This window comes from Paramormyrops kingsleyae, chromosome 21 (genome assembly GCF_048594095.1).
Source record: "Paramormyrops kingsleyae isolate MSU_618 chromosome 21, PKINGS_0.4, whole genome shotgun sequence".
NCBI classification, from domain to species: Eukaryota; Metazoa; Chordata; class Actinopteri; order Osteoglossiformes; family Mormyridae; genus Paramormyrops; species Paramormyrops kingsleyae.
Genome location: NC_132817.1, coordinates 15730654 through 15747503, shown reverse-complemented (window position 1 = coordinate 15747503; position 16850 = coordinate 15730654). Strand labels below are relative to the sequence as shown.

Sequence of the window (16850 nt, the reverse complement as noted above, 5' to 3'; positions counted from 1 at the left end):
ACTTTCAAAGAAGGGTCACCACCTCACCATCAGAAGACAGCAGGGAAAACACGGACTGTGCCAGGGGATGCTAAAGCGAGAAGGTGGCAGCAGATGGACAACAGGAAATGAAATGCAGTCGTGAAAAGACACAAGAGAACAACAAGCAGTAGCTGGAAAAAAACACAGTTGAAGAGAGTGTGCCTGTACTCCATAGTACCAAAGGGGGGGGGGGGGGTGGACAAGCAGGCCAGGGAAATGGAGCAGAGAGAGGAGGGGGGTGAGGTTTGTTGTGACATGGAGAATGACAAAGCCCCCCCCCACGCACACCTATTATTTAACACTTTTCATCTAGTATTTTTTCAACAATTTCCTCTCCTGGTCTTTAGCTTCCTGCCTCTCATTCACACCTGCCCCTTGTCCTTCGATTGCCTCCCATCTCCCAAGGACGCTCCCTCTCTATTCTTCTGTTGCTGTGTCGCCGTGTACCTGTTGAAAGCTGCTGTATACTTTATACTTTGCTCTAGTGAATTTAACTGATTAGGCCCAAGCTGATAATGGTCTAGAAAGTACATGAAGTTTATTTATCACAGTTTGTAAGCCGGCATTCAGCCGAAGTGCTCGGTCACAGTCAGCCTGGCCACACTCTGTTTCAGCCGGATTTTTAGCACACCTGTGGCTCATGAACGTGTTTACTGGTGGGCAGTTTCAAGATGTTGTTTTTCCTCCCCTCTACATGAGACATTACGTATTCTCACCATACTGAGGCTCACTTCCTGCCTCTCGTGTTTGCCTATGACTTTGACCCGATCGCTCAGTTTTCTTGCTCTTAGTTACTCATCTTGCACTTATTAACTTTGTCCGTATGGCTGTGGCTGGACCTACAATCTAATTCCCATGTTTTGACTGTGGATTTTGGGATTACATTTGGAACTTGGATTTGATTTGTCTTCTCGTGTCCATAATTCTACAATGTACTGCCAGTGTTTTAGATCTGTACCCACAGTTTTGGGAATAAAACTATTTGCTTCTGCAATTCAACCTTCTGTCTAATTCATATATAACACCAACAGAAAACACCCAGCTTTACTATATTCATAAAAAGCGTGGCATGTTGGTCTGATTTTCCTGTTATTTTCCTCAGTCTATTTCATAGTTTGCATCACAGAATAATTAACATTGTATTGTGTAGTAAATTAAATTATGGATCTATACATTTTACTGTACATGTCATAATGGACATACTATCCATAAATATATTGTGTATAGTGTTTTAGATACACAAAAAGGTGTGAAAATCATGTTGAATATATTCTTGCGATGTACTGATTTATAGGCCATGACGTTCGTTTTGAATGTTGCTGTGACGGTAGATTCTGGTGCATTGATACATTGTCTTTGGCTTGGAGCTCACTGATTGAATCTCTCCTGATCACAATGGATGAGGAAAAGTGAACATGAGACTGCGGTGATTAACCGATGACTCAAAAACACAATCATCTGCATGATATTTATGCACTCAGGATGAAATTTTGATTGATCGTGTCGGTTTAAGTGTAACTTCTTGCCCAGGATTTTTTAAAAACGTCGACTGAAACTGGTTCTCATTATGTGGCGCTGGTCTGGTTCCTTGGATTTCTCTCGGTCTGGCGAGTGGGGCTAGGAAATAGGTCAGTCCAGTGCGGCAGTGTGCACTGACTCACCGGAGAGGAACAAATGCAAGTCTCCATAGCAACAGCTGCTGGCCTTCCCATCGCCGGGAAACGAGTAAGAATCAACATCGACATGGGGGCAACATAGTGGAACAAGCCCTTTTACAAAGACCAGAACCAACAGAGGGGAAATGAATTATGATATATTTCCTGAAAGCCCATGTCAGGCATTCTCGGTGTGGTTCATGTCTGTGCCCACTTCCATATGTGCATTTTTGCTTAGTTTGCATGTTTACCTTCACATCTGATTCACATTGTCTCCATCTGACATAATGAGACTATAAAACACGTCTGATCACATTAAATCTCTGCCTGCGCTCATCTATGAGAAATGCCTCAGGGTGAGACTTTTCCTCTTTAAACTCCACATATGCACATAAACTTATTATTATTTCAACAGATGAGTTATAAGGCATGATTTGAATAGAGTAATTGAGTCCAACTGCTGGATATTAAAGGAAGAGAGTTCTTACACACATGCAAATGCTTTGAGTACAACGCAGCTCTGTGCATATGGGAAGTGGACATGTTGACCTTTGTTGATTATAACAGCAATGCGAGTGGTTAACACTGTCACTTCACACCTTTGAGACCAGGGTTCGAGGCTCTACCGTGGCTCCCTATGTGTGGAGTTTGAATAATCTCCCTGTGTCTTTGTGGGGTTTGTGGCTACTCCAGGGAGTTACCAAATTGCCCATAAGTGTGAATAGTGTGTGAGTGTGCCCTGCGATGGGTTGGCACCCCATCCTGGGTTGTTCCCTGCCTTGTGCCCTGCGATGGGTTGGCACCCCATCCTGGGTTGTTCCCTGCCTTGTGCCCATAGGCTCTGGACCCCCCGCAACCCAGAATGGGACATGCAGTTACAGAAAATGGATGGTGTATTACACAAATTAGTTTTACATCCAATATGTGGTCATGGTTGGAAGATAGAGCTGTTTATTCTATTTTGACTTGCATGAGAATTAAATCTGCAGCACGTTGAAGGGGTGGTCCAGCAGAAAGGAGTAAAAGCCCCAGAGAAATTGGAGCCTATAGGGCAGTGGAAGCACTTGCAGGGTATTGGGAACTGACAACTTGATGGACCAATGAGGATGGTGTGGACTCTGGCACAACACTCCCTCAACTAAAGCAGAACATACAACTTAGAGATTTACTTTAAAAACCCACACAACACAGAGGTTGCCTGTTGTGAATCATCACACCTGTTTTTAAGCAATCCTTTTACCCCAGGAGTTAGTAATTTGTCAGCAGAAGACAGTCACAAACTAATTACACATTTATAGTAAACTAATAACTAAGGGGTAAATGCAATGTTCCGGTCCAAGTTTCAAGAAATGATATTGAAGGGAAAAAAAACTAATTGAGTGGCTTTGGAACCATTTACAGACAGTCTCTGGAATATTCAGTTCTAGAATGCAGGGTATGCCAAGGCCATGATAGCTACTTTCTGAGGCCCTAGTTGAAACATCTGGGAACATATATCAACGTCAACAGTGAAGATGCAGCAATTTCAATACCAGCGGGGGGGTCTGCCAGCTTACAGTATATATGTCGCTGATTCATTGAACCCGCCTTGGCCCAGTTTTTCTCAGGAAGTCACCTGAGAGAGTAACACCTAGACACCAGAGGAGCCCCAACCGTAAACTGGCACACTGACCCATTGCCATGTGCCAGCGGGAAGTAAATAGCGTCGTGCTGAATTACCTCCCTGCACGGGTGGGGGGGGGGGGGGGGGGGGCACAGGATTAGTGCTCTTTTAGAAAGAAGTGAAAATAGAAGGATTACCACCTTGAAAGACTGCAGTCCCAGGAGGATGAGATTCACCGAACGCAGGATCCGAAAGTAATCCCCTTGTGACCGTCAGTTAATTTGCTGTGTGTGCATTGTGTGCATGTTTAATAGGAGATGTCTTCTGTCTCCCTCACACCTACTCAGCACCATATTTCATTTTTTCTCAACCACACAATGAGAAAAATTACTATCTGCATGCATTTGGTTGTAAGCCCCTCCCCCCTCTCTTCCATCTCTCTCGCTCTTTTTCTCAGTGTTTAACTACTTTTAAATACTCTTTATCATTACGTCACATATCCATTTCGGGATGTTTGCTGTGGATAAATAAGGAACATAAATATAGGAATTACAAGGTATTAAATCATTAACCTATATGCTTTGGAATTAGGTTATTTATGGAATTGCTATTAGTTATTATAGGATTATTAATCTTGCTGTAGCTGTTCATGATACTTCCATGATCAACACTGGTACAGTGTCACTTTGGCAGAGTGGTCGGTGTCACCACACAACATCCACACTGATTTCCTTTAAAAAAAAAAATGTGCCCACTACTGAGGAAGAACACATTCGTCAGAGAGCTGAGACTGAAAGTGTGGTAAAACAATTTGAGCCGAACACAGGATCACAGAATGGGAGCACAAAAACAGGCGGGGAGGGGGGGCAGCGGCCGGAGGGAATTAGAGGGATGAATGTCGGGCAAATTACTTGTGATGGAAGGAAAGTCGTAGAAATATCAGTGTTTGTGTGTGTGTGTTTGGAGGAGGGGTGACAGAATAAAGGGACGCCGAGAGCAGAGTACGTGGCGTGCCCTACTGCCGCTCCACTAACCTACTTACTGTAATCTCCCCTCTCCTTGTTTCATAATTGAAGCAGCTACAGCATTGCGTCACCCAGCGATCTCCACGGGCCGCCATCGACGGCCAGCCCCATCGCAGCCAATCCCCCCTGCACACGGTGACACACACCCTGACAATTTTCACAGCACCGGTCCGTGAGTGTGTGTGTGAGAGGGAAAGTGTTACGAGTCCTTGTTAGTAGATGCGGGGTGATTGCTGATGTTACTGATTGCTGATTGGATGAAAAATACTGTACAAGAATTGTGTGTTTACTCACATTACCTGTTTGTACTGGATAAGTATACGCAAAAATTAAATAATATAGCCTATCCTAATGGGAAACTGAAATAAACCATACTGTTATTTCAAAATAAACTATCTTGAACATGACTTTAAACTGGCTGACATAATTATGCAATAAAACCAGATTAAAGCGACCATTGTTCATTGTTCTACCAAGTCGGTTTTATTGCATAACTGAAAAATGTGTGTAGTGCGGAAAAGAAAACCGTAAAAAAAAATCCTTAACATTTAAAAACAGAACATGCAACAAACGTTATACCCCTTTAAAAACCAACATAAAGTATAACATTAAACATTAAATGCAGTCAGCAGTTTAGTTGACAACATTTCTTAAACCAGGAACCCCTGAATGTGTCGCGGGACCCCATTATGAAAGCATTAAAAAGCCCTGACGTTTCTTTGCCGGACACCTTTCTACACGCAGCGAGTCCCACCTTAAGCACGCGGACGGCGCGAGCCGTCTGGCCGCGATCACGTGAGCGCACGCGCTCGGAAAGTGGGTTAGTTAGGAGGACGGAGAATGAGAGGAACAGAACAGACGAGCGTCTATCGGCGGCTCCTGCGGCTCCCCACTAAAGACACTGCTGCTGCTGCAGATACCAAGGAAAAAAGCCTTTAATTCAGTCATGCGTTCAGCTCTGTGCTGTTCTTAAGCAAAATTATTAGGAATTATGTCACGGTCTATTTTGCTTTTAGTTTTTTACCTAAATTATTGACGTTACAAAAGAAGTTATAGTTCAGCTCGCTAACAGTATAGTTGGCTGTTCTGGCAGAAATATTTGTACTTTGGAGTTTTGTAATTTGAAGACAAATTGTCAGCATGAGAGGTAAGTTGGTCACTTGATTATATGAGCAAATACTTAGCCGCACTTTTATTTTTACCTGATGCATTTAGCAAGAAAATGACTATATGATAAGTATTAAACAAACCCGGGAATTATGACTCTGATGTTTTCTGATTATGTTTTCTGATAGTTATATATTTTAATCGTATTCTTAAGCGACTGTTATTTCCGATATTCTCGACTACTTTAACTAATGGGATTAATGTACTGACTGTCTTCCTGCATAGACAGTGATTTTTTTTCTATAGTATTTGTGTAGATATTCCAGTTAAAAGTCAGTCGTTTTATGAGGATGAAATATCCTACATTTTAATAAGAAACGTATACATTTAAAAAAAATCACAACAGGCAAGTTTTTAGAGTATTATGCAACGAAATTCAGTGGAACAGATTGGAGAGGCTGATGAGAAGATTATTCAGAGGCAAACAGACGGGAAATGTAGTTTTGCTGTTTTGCAGTCCTTGCAAGAAAACATGCAAGAGATGTGTAGGGGTAAACTTATGACATTATGATCACTATTATTATCAATATCTCTGACAGAAATAAAATTGACGATGACTATTGACTTAGGTGTAAGCACAATATCTTACTTTACATATTACATTTTCTTAAATTCATTAAAAAAAAAAAAAACATGTTAAACTCCTTCCACTACATAGCCAGTTGATGGTGTACGTCACATCTACAAGGAAGGGCTTCGCATCAATAAGGAAGGGTTTCACATGTATAAGGAAGGGTTTTTTTCATTGTCAAGCGCGTGTCCGTGTGCGTTTTGTTGCTGTAATATTCCAGCGTGTTCTGCCGTGTAAGTGGGAGTCGGCTGTTCCATTGACCTAGTTATGTCACTGGGGATTACGCAGCATTTATGCAAGTGGGAGGGGCCAGCTAATTAGTGGGAGTGGCTTGTGGGCTAACTTGCACAATTATTAAAACATTTTCTAGCTTTTCAAACATTATACCAGCTGACAACACCAACTTATAAGTATTCAGATTTTATATTTATGATTCACGAGAGTTGACTTTTGTTTTCTTAACTAATGTTAACGCTTACGGCTTTAATTAATGTTTCAACCAGGTAGATATTTCTCTTCAGAGAGAAGTTATCGTACTATTATCAATCTAACAGTGGTCCCCCTGTGAGGCACACTATTTGATGAGTGTGTCTGGTGTGTGTGTGTGTGGGTGTGTGTGTAATAATTACCTTGTGGGGACATTTTTCAGGTTCCCTACAATATATAGCTCAATTTTATAGAAATCTATGAATGCAATCAAAAAACTAAAATAGCCAAAAGTAAGTCTTTTGCATTTTGTTTTGGTTAATTATGGTTTAGGTTTGGACTGGTTATGGGTTAGGATTATCATAATTAAGATAATAGTTATGCTCATAGAAATGAAAGTCCCCGCAATGATATGAATATATGAGTGGTATAGTAACACTTTTTTGCGGGTCCTTTTCTCTGTGGGGCTGTACCACAAGAAGCCAGGGCATGCTGGGAGAAAAGCATGTTGGGGTCATTGTGGTATAGCAGACAGGAACATGGAGGTCAGATTTCTGTCAGCCATATGGATTGTGCGTGTGCCCATGTCGGGTTCTGCTAGGCTGTTTTCAGAAGTGCTCACTTGGTCAGATTATGGCATTGGAATTGTGAAACAGATGGAAATAAAGCCGTTTGCCATCCTTCCTGGCAGATCTAGTTTGAGGGGAGAAACATTTTCAGTCACACTCCACTACGTTCAGCTATGTTGATGTGGAAGGTCTCCATGTGGAAGTTGTGTGTTTCAGATCACTGCCGTTAAACCCTCTGAAGCAGGCTCTGCTTTGGCCATTAGCTGCCACACTTTACGGCTCACCAGTCAGAGAACCTGCGGACCGGGCTGCAGTTGGGTAAATGGGGCAGAACAAGACCTCAAGACTTCAGTCTGGGTCAGAACTGGTTTAGGGGGAAAGTGATGCTTGTGTTTGACGCTGGAGCAAGTCGCTTCTTTGCTGCGCTAACATTGGGGCAGGAAGTCCGTTATATGTGCAGATCGTTATCTAAATGGACAGATCCTCAGAGAAATTCTGGAGTGTGGCCGCGATAAGCCCACTGGCCACACAGGGTTAATGCGACAGGGGGAAAAATGGCCGACTGACACACTGCTCGACATTTTAGCTGACCCAATTAGCGATACAGTGAACGGCCAACACCTGCTCACTTCAGTGACACAACGGTTACTGTGTTTCCACGAAGTGCGAGCAGCTGAAATTAGCCATTCTCAACACACATTATAGTTATTGAAGTGCAATTATGCACATTGTTACTGAAAAAAATCGTACAATTTTACATTTAAGTGCACAATGTACAAATACAAAAGAAACGCTCTTTTAAAAAGGCATCTGGCCAGTTCACTGTACTGCCATTTATTTCACTAAAAGAACTTATTTTAAACAGCCGATTTCCTCAGGGGTTGAAAAGTCATTCCACACATATAATATATATCTTTAATAACTTGTGGGTAATTTATTAAATTTTAAATGGCTTGAAAAATTCCTTGCTATAAATTTAGAAAGTATTTGAAAGTATTTCTTTTTTTTTAGTACAATACTATGCGAATGCTAACAGCTTTTATGAGAACCCTGAGTCTTTAGGTGATGATTCCCTGTCGGAAACTATTATCTCAGAATTACTTTTCTTTATCTCATTTCATTCCACCTTAATTCCATGGATGGAAAAAAAACAGAAAAGCCAGTGTTCAAAAGCCTCTGCACACACCCCTTTGGCCTTAACAGTGGGAAAGTATGTCAGTAGGACAGCTTGTCTGTGTAACGTGACTGCAGCAACACCCAATGGGACGTGTTAGAACTGAGGTCTTTTTTTCACAAAGCAGCCAATGAGAATGTGGCAGGAGGGGATGGGGAGGAGCTGCTGCGTTGCTAGGGTAACTATCTTTGAATGAGCATGTTTGTGGAATGCAATCTGACAGCAGTTATATAACAGTGAACTGAAACGGAAGTGGGAGGTGGGGGGCTATGTATGACCAGGCGGAATGACTAGAGTGATTTTCCATGGCTGCAGTGAGCAAGTCCAGTATGTATTTGGAGCAGTGAGACACGTCGTCAGTGATCTAAACAAGCTGCCCTACTTAACGTCACTGCTCAGCGATCTGTTAAATGTCACCTGGAAGACTGACAATATAGAGCCTGACATCTTTTCAGTATATTTACCAAGTATGTGCTCTCTGTTGTGTTACTATAGACAGTGAAGACGTGGCATATGCCGCATTCATAGAAGACTGAGGTCTTATTGACTCAATTAAATGAAGACTTACTTTCGCAGACAAATTAGCATGTGGTTCATAAAAGGAAGGCTCATACTCCCTGAAAGACATTATGTGAACGTTAATTATCTAGAAAGCGGAACTAGTGCCATTAAAGAAATGTGGGTTAAGCTGCATTTTTGTCTTAATGTTGGATACTTCAGAATGATTTGCTCTGTTCTTTTGGTCGTTTGAGCAAGATTTCCTAATTAGCTAGATTGATCCTTGATCCTTTATGCCTTAGGTAACAAAGTCCATTGCATCGTTCAGCCCAGTGGGAATTCAACCAATGACAATTAATTCATGAGTACTGTGGAACTAAACAGTAAAATTATTTGTATAATGATGTTTTTTTTGCATTTGTTTGCAAAAAGCAGTTTCCTGGGGCATGTCAGAGTATTTTCTTGGAAATGCACTTGAATCCTCACAAATACCTTTTTACGTATGTTCTATGAGATAAAAGAAAATGAGGCCTGTAGTTAAAGTCACATGACAACCAGTTATTGATAGATCTGTGCTATTAAATCATAATGTTTATCTTCCCAAGATTCCCAGTCGATGAAATACTGAGTTTCTGACTCAGGAAGTCCTACTGTTCAAATGTAGTGGAATGGAAGTAGCTTCATCTGTGGGCAATCTTGGTAGATGATAGTCTATTGAGTGGAATAAGAAGAATAAGTTGGGCTTATTTTGCGTCTCGATGTCGTTATGCTAAATTGCTCCATGTTTGAAATTGCCTGAAATAGCTGATGGTGTTTTTTTGTAAGTGTAGATGTTTCTGCAAGTTCACATGCTGCAGAATGTGAAATGTCACTTCCCTCTTCTTGGTTTTTAGCTCAAATCGAGGTGATCCCATGTAAGATTTGTGGAGACAAGTCTTCAGGAATCCACTATGGAGTCATCTCATGTGAAGGGTGTAAGGTGAGCCTCTTCTGTTTTGTTCTCTTCTCACTTCACTGTTAATGAGGAATTGCATCTAAAAACCGGAACGTTCAGTGCAAAATTCAACAATGCAGCAGACATTCCTGATCTAGTGCACACTGAACATCTGTTTGTTTTTTCAATGTCAATCTCAATGTCAGTGTTATGGAAACAGTCCTGGCAACCTTCTGTCTGCATTCCTATTTTTACTATAAAAGGACATGTTAGAATGGAAACATCTCTAGAACAAACTGCTATGAAAAGGTGAAGAGTAAATCCTTGTTTCTCAAACCTCTTCATCAGTACTTACAGCCATTCCATATTATTGTTGTATTCCGCCATCAGACAACCTGAATAAACTTATAAGCAAACCAACGAATAAGTAGTTGAAGCACAAATTTCCAAAACTCACTCAGTTCATTTTTGTTGTCTTTCAGTTGGGACCTAATGACCTAAAGTCTGGTTTCCTCATCATGTGTTATAGTATTCAGAACCAACATTCACTCAGTCCTTATTTAATCCAATGAAAAACTTTTGGTAAATTTCCGAAACTCACAAAGTTTCGTCAAAATCATGTCCCGTTGACTGGGTGAGTTTAGTGCATTTGCTCTTCAGTCAGTCAGCCTATAATTATGAACAGGTTAGATGCCTAACCTTCCACATGAGTGCAACAAAAAAACATGGTCATACAGCAGAAGGTTCTGTTCCTGGCCCCTGGGATCGCCAGGGCAAACCGTGCTAAGAGTGTTAACCGTGCTAACAGTGTAAACCGTGCTAACAGTGTAAACCGTGCTAGCAGTGCTAACCGTGCTAGCAGTGCTAACCGTGCTAACAGTGTAAACCGTGCTAGCAGTGCTAACCGTGCTAGCAGTGCTAACCGTGCTAACAGTGTTAACCGTGCTAACAGTGTTAACCATGCTAACAGTGCTAACTCTGCCATCCGTTCTCTCCGGCCCTGTGCGTGAAAAAGGGCTTTTTCAGGCGCAGCCAGCAGAACAACGCGATGTACTCCTGCTCCCGGCAGAGGAACTGCCTTATCAACCGTGCCAGTCGGAACCGCTGCCAGCACTGCCGCCTGCAGAAGTGCCTGGCACTGGGCATGAGCCGCGACGGTGAGACGGCCTCAGGGGGGCGCCGATGTGTCATGTAACGGCGACCTGGGATCTCGTGTCAGGCTTCTGGTCAGATAATGGGCACGAGTGGTGCTTGTCTGCATGTTTGTTTTGCTGTGTGGGAGTGTTCGCGTTTTACTGTTTTCAGTGTTTTTTGTTCTCTGTAAAAACAGAGGTTATTGGAAGTTATCATGTGTATGGAGTTTGTGTGTTCTCCCTTTGTCCAAAGACACAGATAACCGGTGTCTCTAAATTTCCCACTGTGTGTGTGTGTGTGTGTGTGTGTGTGTGCTCTGTGATGGACTGGCTTCCTGTCTTTGATGGCCTAAGACTTTTGCCCAGTACTGTGTGAGTGTGTCTTCGAGCCCATCTGTGATCTCTGTTGACCTGCCTTCCCCATGTGTCTCCTAACAGCAGTCAAGTTCGGACGCATGTCCAAAAAGCAGCGGGACAGCCTGTACGCCGAGGTGCAGAGGCACAAGCGGACGCAGGAGGGTGGGGTTGTGGGCGTGGCCCCTGAGGAGGAAGGGGCGGAGCCGGCGAGGGGCCTCAGCCGTGCCAGCAGCAGCAGCAGCTCCAGCGCCTCACTCAGTGACCTGGACGGGCTACTGTTCGACCTGCCGCTGACGCTGGATGGCCTGGGGGCCTACTGCGGCCCCGAGCTGCTTCTGGGAGCTTCTGCGGGGGGTGTCGGCAGCTTGTCTGCGCAGAGTTCCCCGGAGCAGGGCGGGCCGGACGGCACGGATGGCGGCCACGTCACGCATGGCTATCAACTGCTGCACGACGCCGGCGTCTTCACACACGAGCTGCTCAGCCCACTGTCCGATGGATGCTCGCTGCTCGAGATTGGTACGTCGCCATGGCAACATCCCTCAAAGCCTCTACTGTATGTGCTGTTTCATCTGTATCCCTCGTTCGATGTGAATTTGCTGATACGTATGTCTGCGTCTGGACTTACTGTGTGTTTAATGCCAGTAAGATTTCGTTAAGCTGAACGCATTACAAGGGCATTACAAATTTACATGTAGCTGTTCGACATCCATAATCCGTATTTAGTGAAGGGTCACGATGAAGCTGGAGGCTGTCCTACGAAATACAGGACATGAGGCTGGAGACACCTTGGATGAAATGCCAGTCCATTTCAAAGCACACACTCTGCAGACAATTTAGAGCACTGGTTCCCAGTCCAGTCCTCAGAGACCCACGGCCGGTCCATATTTTTACTCCCTCCCAGCTCCTTGCCAGACAGTCCATGTGAAGGACTGGATTGGGAAACGCTGAACTAGAGACACAACAAACCACATGTTTTGAACTACAGGAGGTAACTCCCCACACATGGAGCGAGGGCAGGCGCTGAAGCCCAACCTTCATAGACTGAGGCTTCAGTGTCTCCCACTGAACTACCACGTTAGCCAAAGATATGATGCCATGAATGAAAATCGCTCCCCCGTGGAGTTAGAGGTTTGTGTTGGTGTCAGCCTTTGTGAGATCCTTAGCAGCATTTAGACTAAACTGCTGCCATCTGTCCCCCCACAGAGCGCGTCACGCAGAATATTGTGCGTTCGCACATGGAGACGTGCCGGTATAGCAGCGAGGAGCTTAGGCGTCTGGCCTGGACCCTGTACACCCCGGAGGAGACACGGAGCTTCCAGACCAAGGTCAGCGCACCACCATTGTTGGCCCACGGGCGGGATGGCTTCAGTGCTCCAGTTCTGGGTTGATGAAGGAGTCATGTTCTGCTGAAATTCAGCAAAGCATGGAGGGCACAAATCTGCACTCTGCTGCTCCTCTAGAAAGGAGAAAGATATTATTTTTTTGTATTTGTCTTTGAGCCACTTTGGCCACACTTCAATGTCACTGTGTGATCTGTGCAGTGTAGAGGTGGGTAGTTCAGGTCAAGAGAGTAAAAGTCCAGACCAAGATTTTGTTTCAACCGACCAGCTGAGTACTCTGTGATTGTGACTCTTTATACTCAACTGATTGGTTGAAACAAAATCTTGGTCTGGATTTTACTCTCTGGACCTGAATTATCAACGAGGTTGAGCTTTTTCAGTCAATACTGCAGAGCATCGATCATGTGCCTCTGCTTTATGTTGTGGTTTAAATGGAGCCAGCTCTATCGTTAGCCAATCACTGGGTGAGCGCTCTGCGCAGGGGTGTTGCATGTGACACTTGTGTCTGCCTGCAGTCCGCAGAGGCCATGTGGCAGCTGTGTGCCCATCACATCACCGGCGCCATCCAGTACGTGGTGGAATTCGCCAAGCGCATCACCGGCTTCATGGACCTCTGCCAAAACGACCAGATCGTCCTCCTGAAGGCAGGTCAGTGCCGGATGGTGTTCGTCACAGTATGACTTCAGCGCCGCGACGCCGCCGAAACGGAACTTTGCCATTTGCTGCTTTGCCACTAATGGCTCTTTTAATGCTATCAGGCAATTAGTACTTTGTGGGATGTTTTTATTAAGGTTAAACCAGAGGCAGAAAACTATAATGGTAAAACTGGCAATGATCTCTGTTACAAAATGATATTTTCCTTAGTTATTTTCGTAATGCTTCCAAATTTTTTTATTATTATTATTTCTATTTGGAACGAAACTAATTCCTGCATCTGGGTCTGACCTCTTTGGAGTGCCTCGTGTCCTCTTGTGTCCCACTCACTCTCTCTGTTCTCTCTCTTCCCCTCCCCTCCACCCCCCACCCAGGATGCCTGGAGGTGCTGCTGCTCCGCATGAGCCGAGCGTACAACCCCATCAACAATACCATGCTGTTTGATGGCAAGTTTGCCAGCTCCCAGCTCTTCAAGGCCCTGGGTGAGCCAGACGCATGACCGTCCCCTACCTGCCCTCTTTAGTCCACGTCTGCTCAGGCTTGCGGATCGATAGATGTGGGGGAGGTGCCATCCTGCTGACCGTGCAGGGTTTCACTGTCCCCCCAGGCTGTGACGACCTCATTGGCGCCGTGTTCGAGCTGGCCAGGGGCCTGTGTCGTCTGCAGATGTCCGACGAGGAGATGGCACTCTTCACGGCCGCCATCCTGCTCTCACCAGGTATGTCAGGAGAATGCGGACGAGTCACACAGACACACTTTACAGCTTCTCTGCCGTTTTATCCTGTGTTGTCCTGTAACAGTAATTATGGTGCCCCTTCTCCGCCCCCAGACCGGCCGTGGCTTACAGACATTCTGCAAATCCAGAGGCTGCAGGAGAGGGTCTACATTGCACTGCAATATTCTCTCCACCAGAGTGGCGCCACTGAGGAAAAACTGGCCAAGGTTAGGCAGCTGGACTGCTTATATATTATGTTAATTATTATAATATAAAATGTTTTTTTATAAAAATGTGCCATCTTTGAAAGAGATGAATCACAATTTAATAGTGAGGCAATCTTATGTAAAAGTTGTTTACATCCCATTAATGCAAATTGTAAAATATTGTAATTATAGATGGTGTCCAAGTTACCCATAATGAAGTCCATTTGCAACCTGCACATCGACAAGCTGCAGTTTTTCCGGCTGGTCCATCCAGAGACAACATACAGCTTCCCTGCCCTCTACAGGGAGGTGTTCGCTAGTGACATCTCCTTCCCTGACTTCGCTGAGAGTTAAACTTTGTCCTGGGGTGGGGTGGGGTGGGGTAGCAAGGGGGTTGGCTGAGATATATTGAAACATGAGAAAACAGTCCTGCAGAACACTATTTGCGCACAAAGAGGTTCTCTCTGCTGAATCACTGCGCGATAATCACAGTGGGCCAAGAAAGGATATGTACTAAGTCTTCTGGAGATGCCCTCTCCTTACGGAATGTACCCCACATTCATGTGACCCAGCCCTGGGGAGTGAGGGGGGGGCAGATGTCCTGGAACACGGTGCAGCCTCTTGTGGAGCAGTTATGAGCAGTTATGAGCAGTTATGGAACACAAGGTCACAGATTGAAATCCTCATATGATTCTTATATTGGACACTTCAGAACGCTACGTATGTGTGTTTGGTACAGACCCTAAATGACACCTAAATGAGCTCCAGAGCAATTCATTCCCAACTTCAAGCCAGGTATTTAAAAAAATTCTCTAACTACACTGTGTGCTTTCTGAAAGCGACACTTCATTTTTTTCCATAATTAAGAATGTAATCTGTAATTTGTATATTATTTGTTCAGATAACAGGTAGCACAATAACTTGGTGGATAGCACTGCTGCCTCTGACCTACAGGGTTGGAGGTTTGAACCCAACCCCACTCTGTTTGTGTGTTGTATATTCTCCCAGTACTGTGTGGGTTTGCTGCAGGTACTCTAATTGCCTCCTGTGCTCCAAAGTAATGCAGTTAGTAAATTAGCATCTCAAAGTGTGTATGTGATCTGTAATGCGATGTTTCCCAACCCGGTGCTCAGGGACCCCCAGACAGTCCATGTTTTTGCTCCGGAAGCTGGGAGGGAGCAAAAACATGGGCCGTCTGTAGGTCCCTGAGGACTGGCTTGGGAAGCACTGCTGTAATGGTCCTGAATTCTGTCCTGGGTTTTCCCTGCCTTGTGCCCTGTATTACCTGGGGTAGGGGTCAAGTTCCCCTGTGACTCTGTACTGCACAAGCAGTTAGAAAATGGACAAAAGGATGTTGAAAAGGTCATTTGGAACGGGAACATAAACCAACATTTTTTTGTTGTTTTACTTCTGTGGCGTACAGATATACTGTACAGATATACAGGATGATAAAATACTGCATTTTACTTTATGCACAAGGCTACATGGTAATATAAACACACCACTGACCGCCACGGTTTAGACCATTAACACAGAGATAGACATATCACAGATAATGGACATAAAAGCTGAAAGACCACAGTCCTACCTCTCTTTTCCTCTGACTAATGCCTTTAGGTAATCATTTGTAACACAATTACAAATGCATGTACTAAATAAGAATGTTCCACACGTGTGATGTAGTATGTGTTCATGCAACCACAACTATAAAATAAGACTACTGCTCAGTAGACATTATGGGACCATGCAATGAATCGGGTTCACCTGTGCTTGTGGATCCCCTCGTGAGGGTCAGGAGCCCTAACCGTCCCACGCTGTACCAGCTCACCCCTAAGCTTCATATGCCCATCAGTACCTATTCACCAGTCTTCTGTTGCAGAGATTGAATGGTGACCGACAGGTTGTTGGCGTTTGAGTGTTATGGCACTGTAAAATTTGTTTTCATTTTCCAGTTCTACCTCAAGTGCCCCTACCTGTAAAAGATGATCTGGGGATATGTGCAAATTCACAAAGTCACTCAGGAAGATTACTGATTTTTTTTCCATCCCCGATATCATGTTCTGTTAACCAAGACACTTTACACTGAACAGAAGACCTTAAACCTTGATCACTGTGTACAATAGTTCTTGTGTCCTTGTGAATGTTAATCATAAACGTGTCAAAGACTTTGTCCTTGTCTTATTTTGATGTTGTTACATGAAACTAAAAGATTTAGGATGTAAAAGTTATATATTCATTTAATTCTTGAAATGTGTCCAGTTGGAGATATTTTTGTCTTCTGGTATCTTTTTTATCTTGTCATGTTTAGGTTATTTTGTCTTGTAAAATTGTCATTCTATTTTTTTAAAAAACAGAAACAAAACAGATGCCATCTCCAACAATATAATTGTCTTTTGTGTCTTCGGTCATACTTTTGTATGAGTAAGAAAGGTCTGTATTGTTGATGAAATATATATATATATAATATTTAAAGATACAAAGTATAAAGTTAATAGCAGAGATATATTGTTGTATAACTGGAACACAGTTTGTTGTATTAAGAATGTAATAAAAGTTTTTACACAAAGTGTATGAGTGGTTTAAGTACATTACGGTTGCAAAATCACACGATGGATAATATTCAGAATCAACATTAAACTTTGCAATAGCGCCTTCTAGTGGTTGGAAGAATAAATCGCAAAAGCAAAATTAATCCAACTTAAAAGATGTTTATGAAAAACGTTTTATCATATTTACGATGCTGATTCCATCTATGCTGGTCAACCCAATCTACTAAGAACATATAGTTTGGAAAGCATTGTT

General features: G+C 43.5%; 1 protein-coding gene across 1 annotated transcript; it reads left to right on the top strand.

Moving 5' to 3' along the window:
• Positions 1-5099: 5099 nt before the first annotated feature.
• LOC111836559 (nuclear receptor ROR-beta-like) lies at positions 5100-16614 on the top strand. The gene is made up of 10 exons (XM_072704350.1): positions 5100-5451; positions 9603-9688; positions 10659-10800; positions 11215-11649; positions 12337-12458; positions 12989-13121; positions 13502-13609; positions 13735-13845; positions 13957-14069; positions 14241-16614. Exons 1-10 carry the CDS (start codon positions 5445-5447, stop codon positions 14400-14402), a joined length of 1419 nt encoding a protein of 472 aa, XP_072560451.1. The 5' UTR covers positions 5100-5444; the 3' UTR covers positions 14403-16614.
• The last annotated feature ends 236 nt before the right edge of the window (positions 16615-16850 follow it).

Excerpts from the sequence above, each read along its gene's own strand:
- LOC111836559 (XM_072704350.1), top strand. Across the intron at positions 10,801-11,214 it reads ACTGGGCATGAGCCGCGACG|CAGTCAAGTTCGGACGCATG; the intron begins GTGAGACGGCCT and ends GTCTCCTAACAG. Across the intron at positions 13,122-13,501 it reads GATCGTCCTCCTGAAGGCAG|GATGCCTGGAGGTGCTGCTG; the intron begins GTCAGTGCCGGA and ends CCCCCCACCCAG.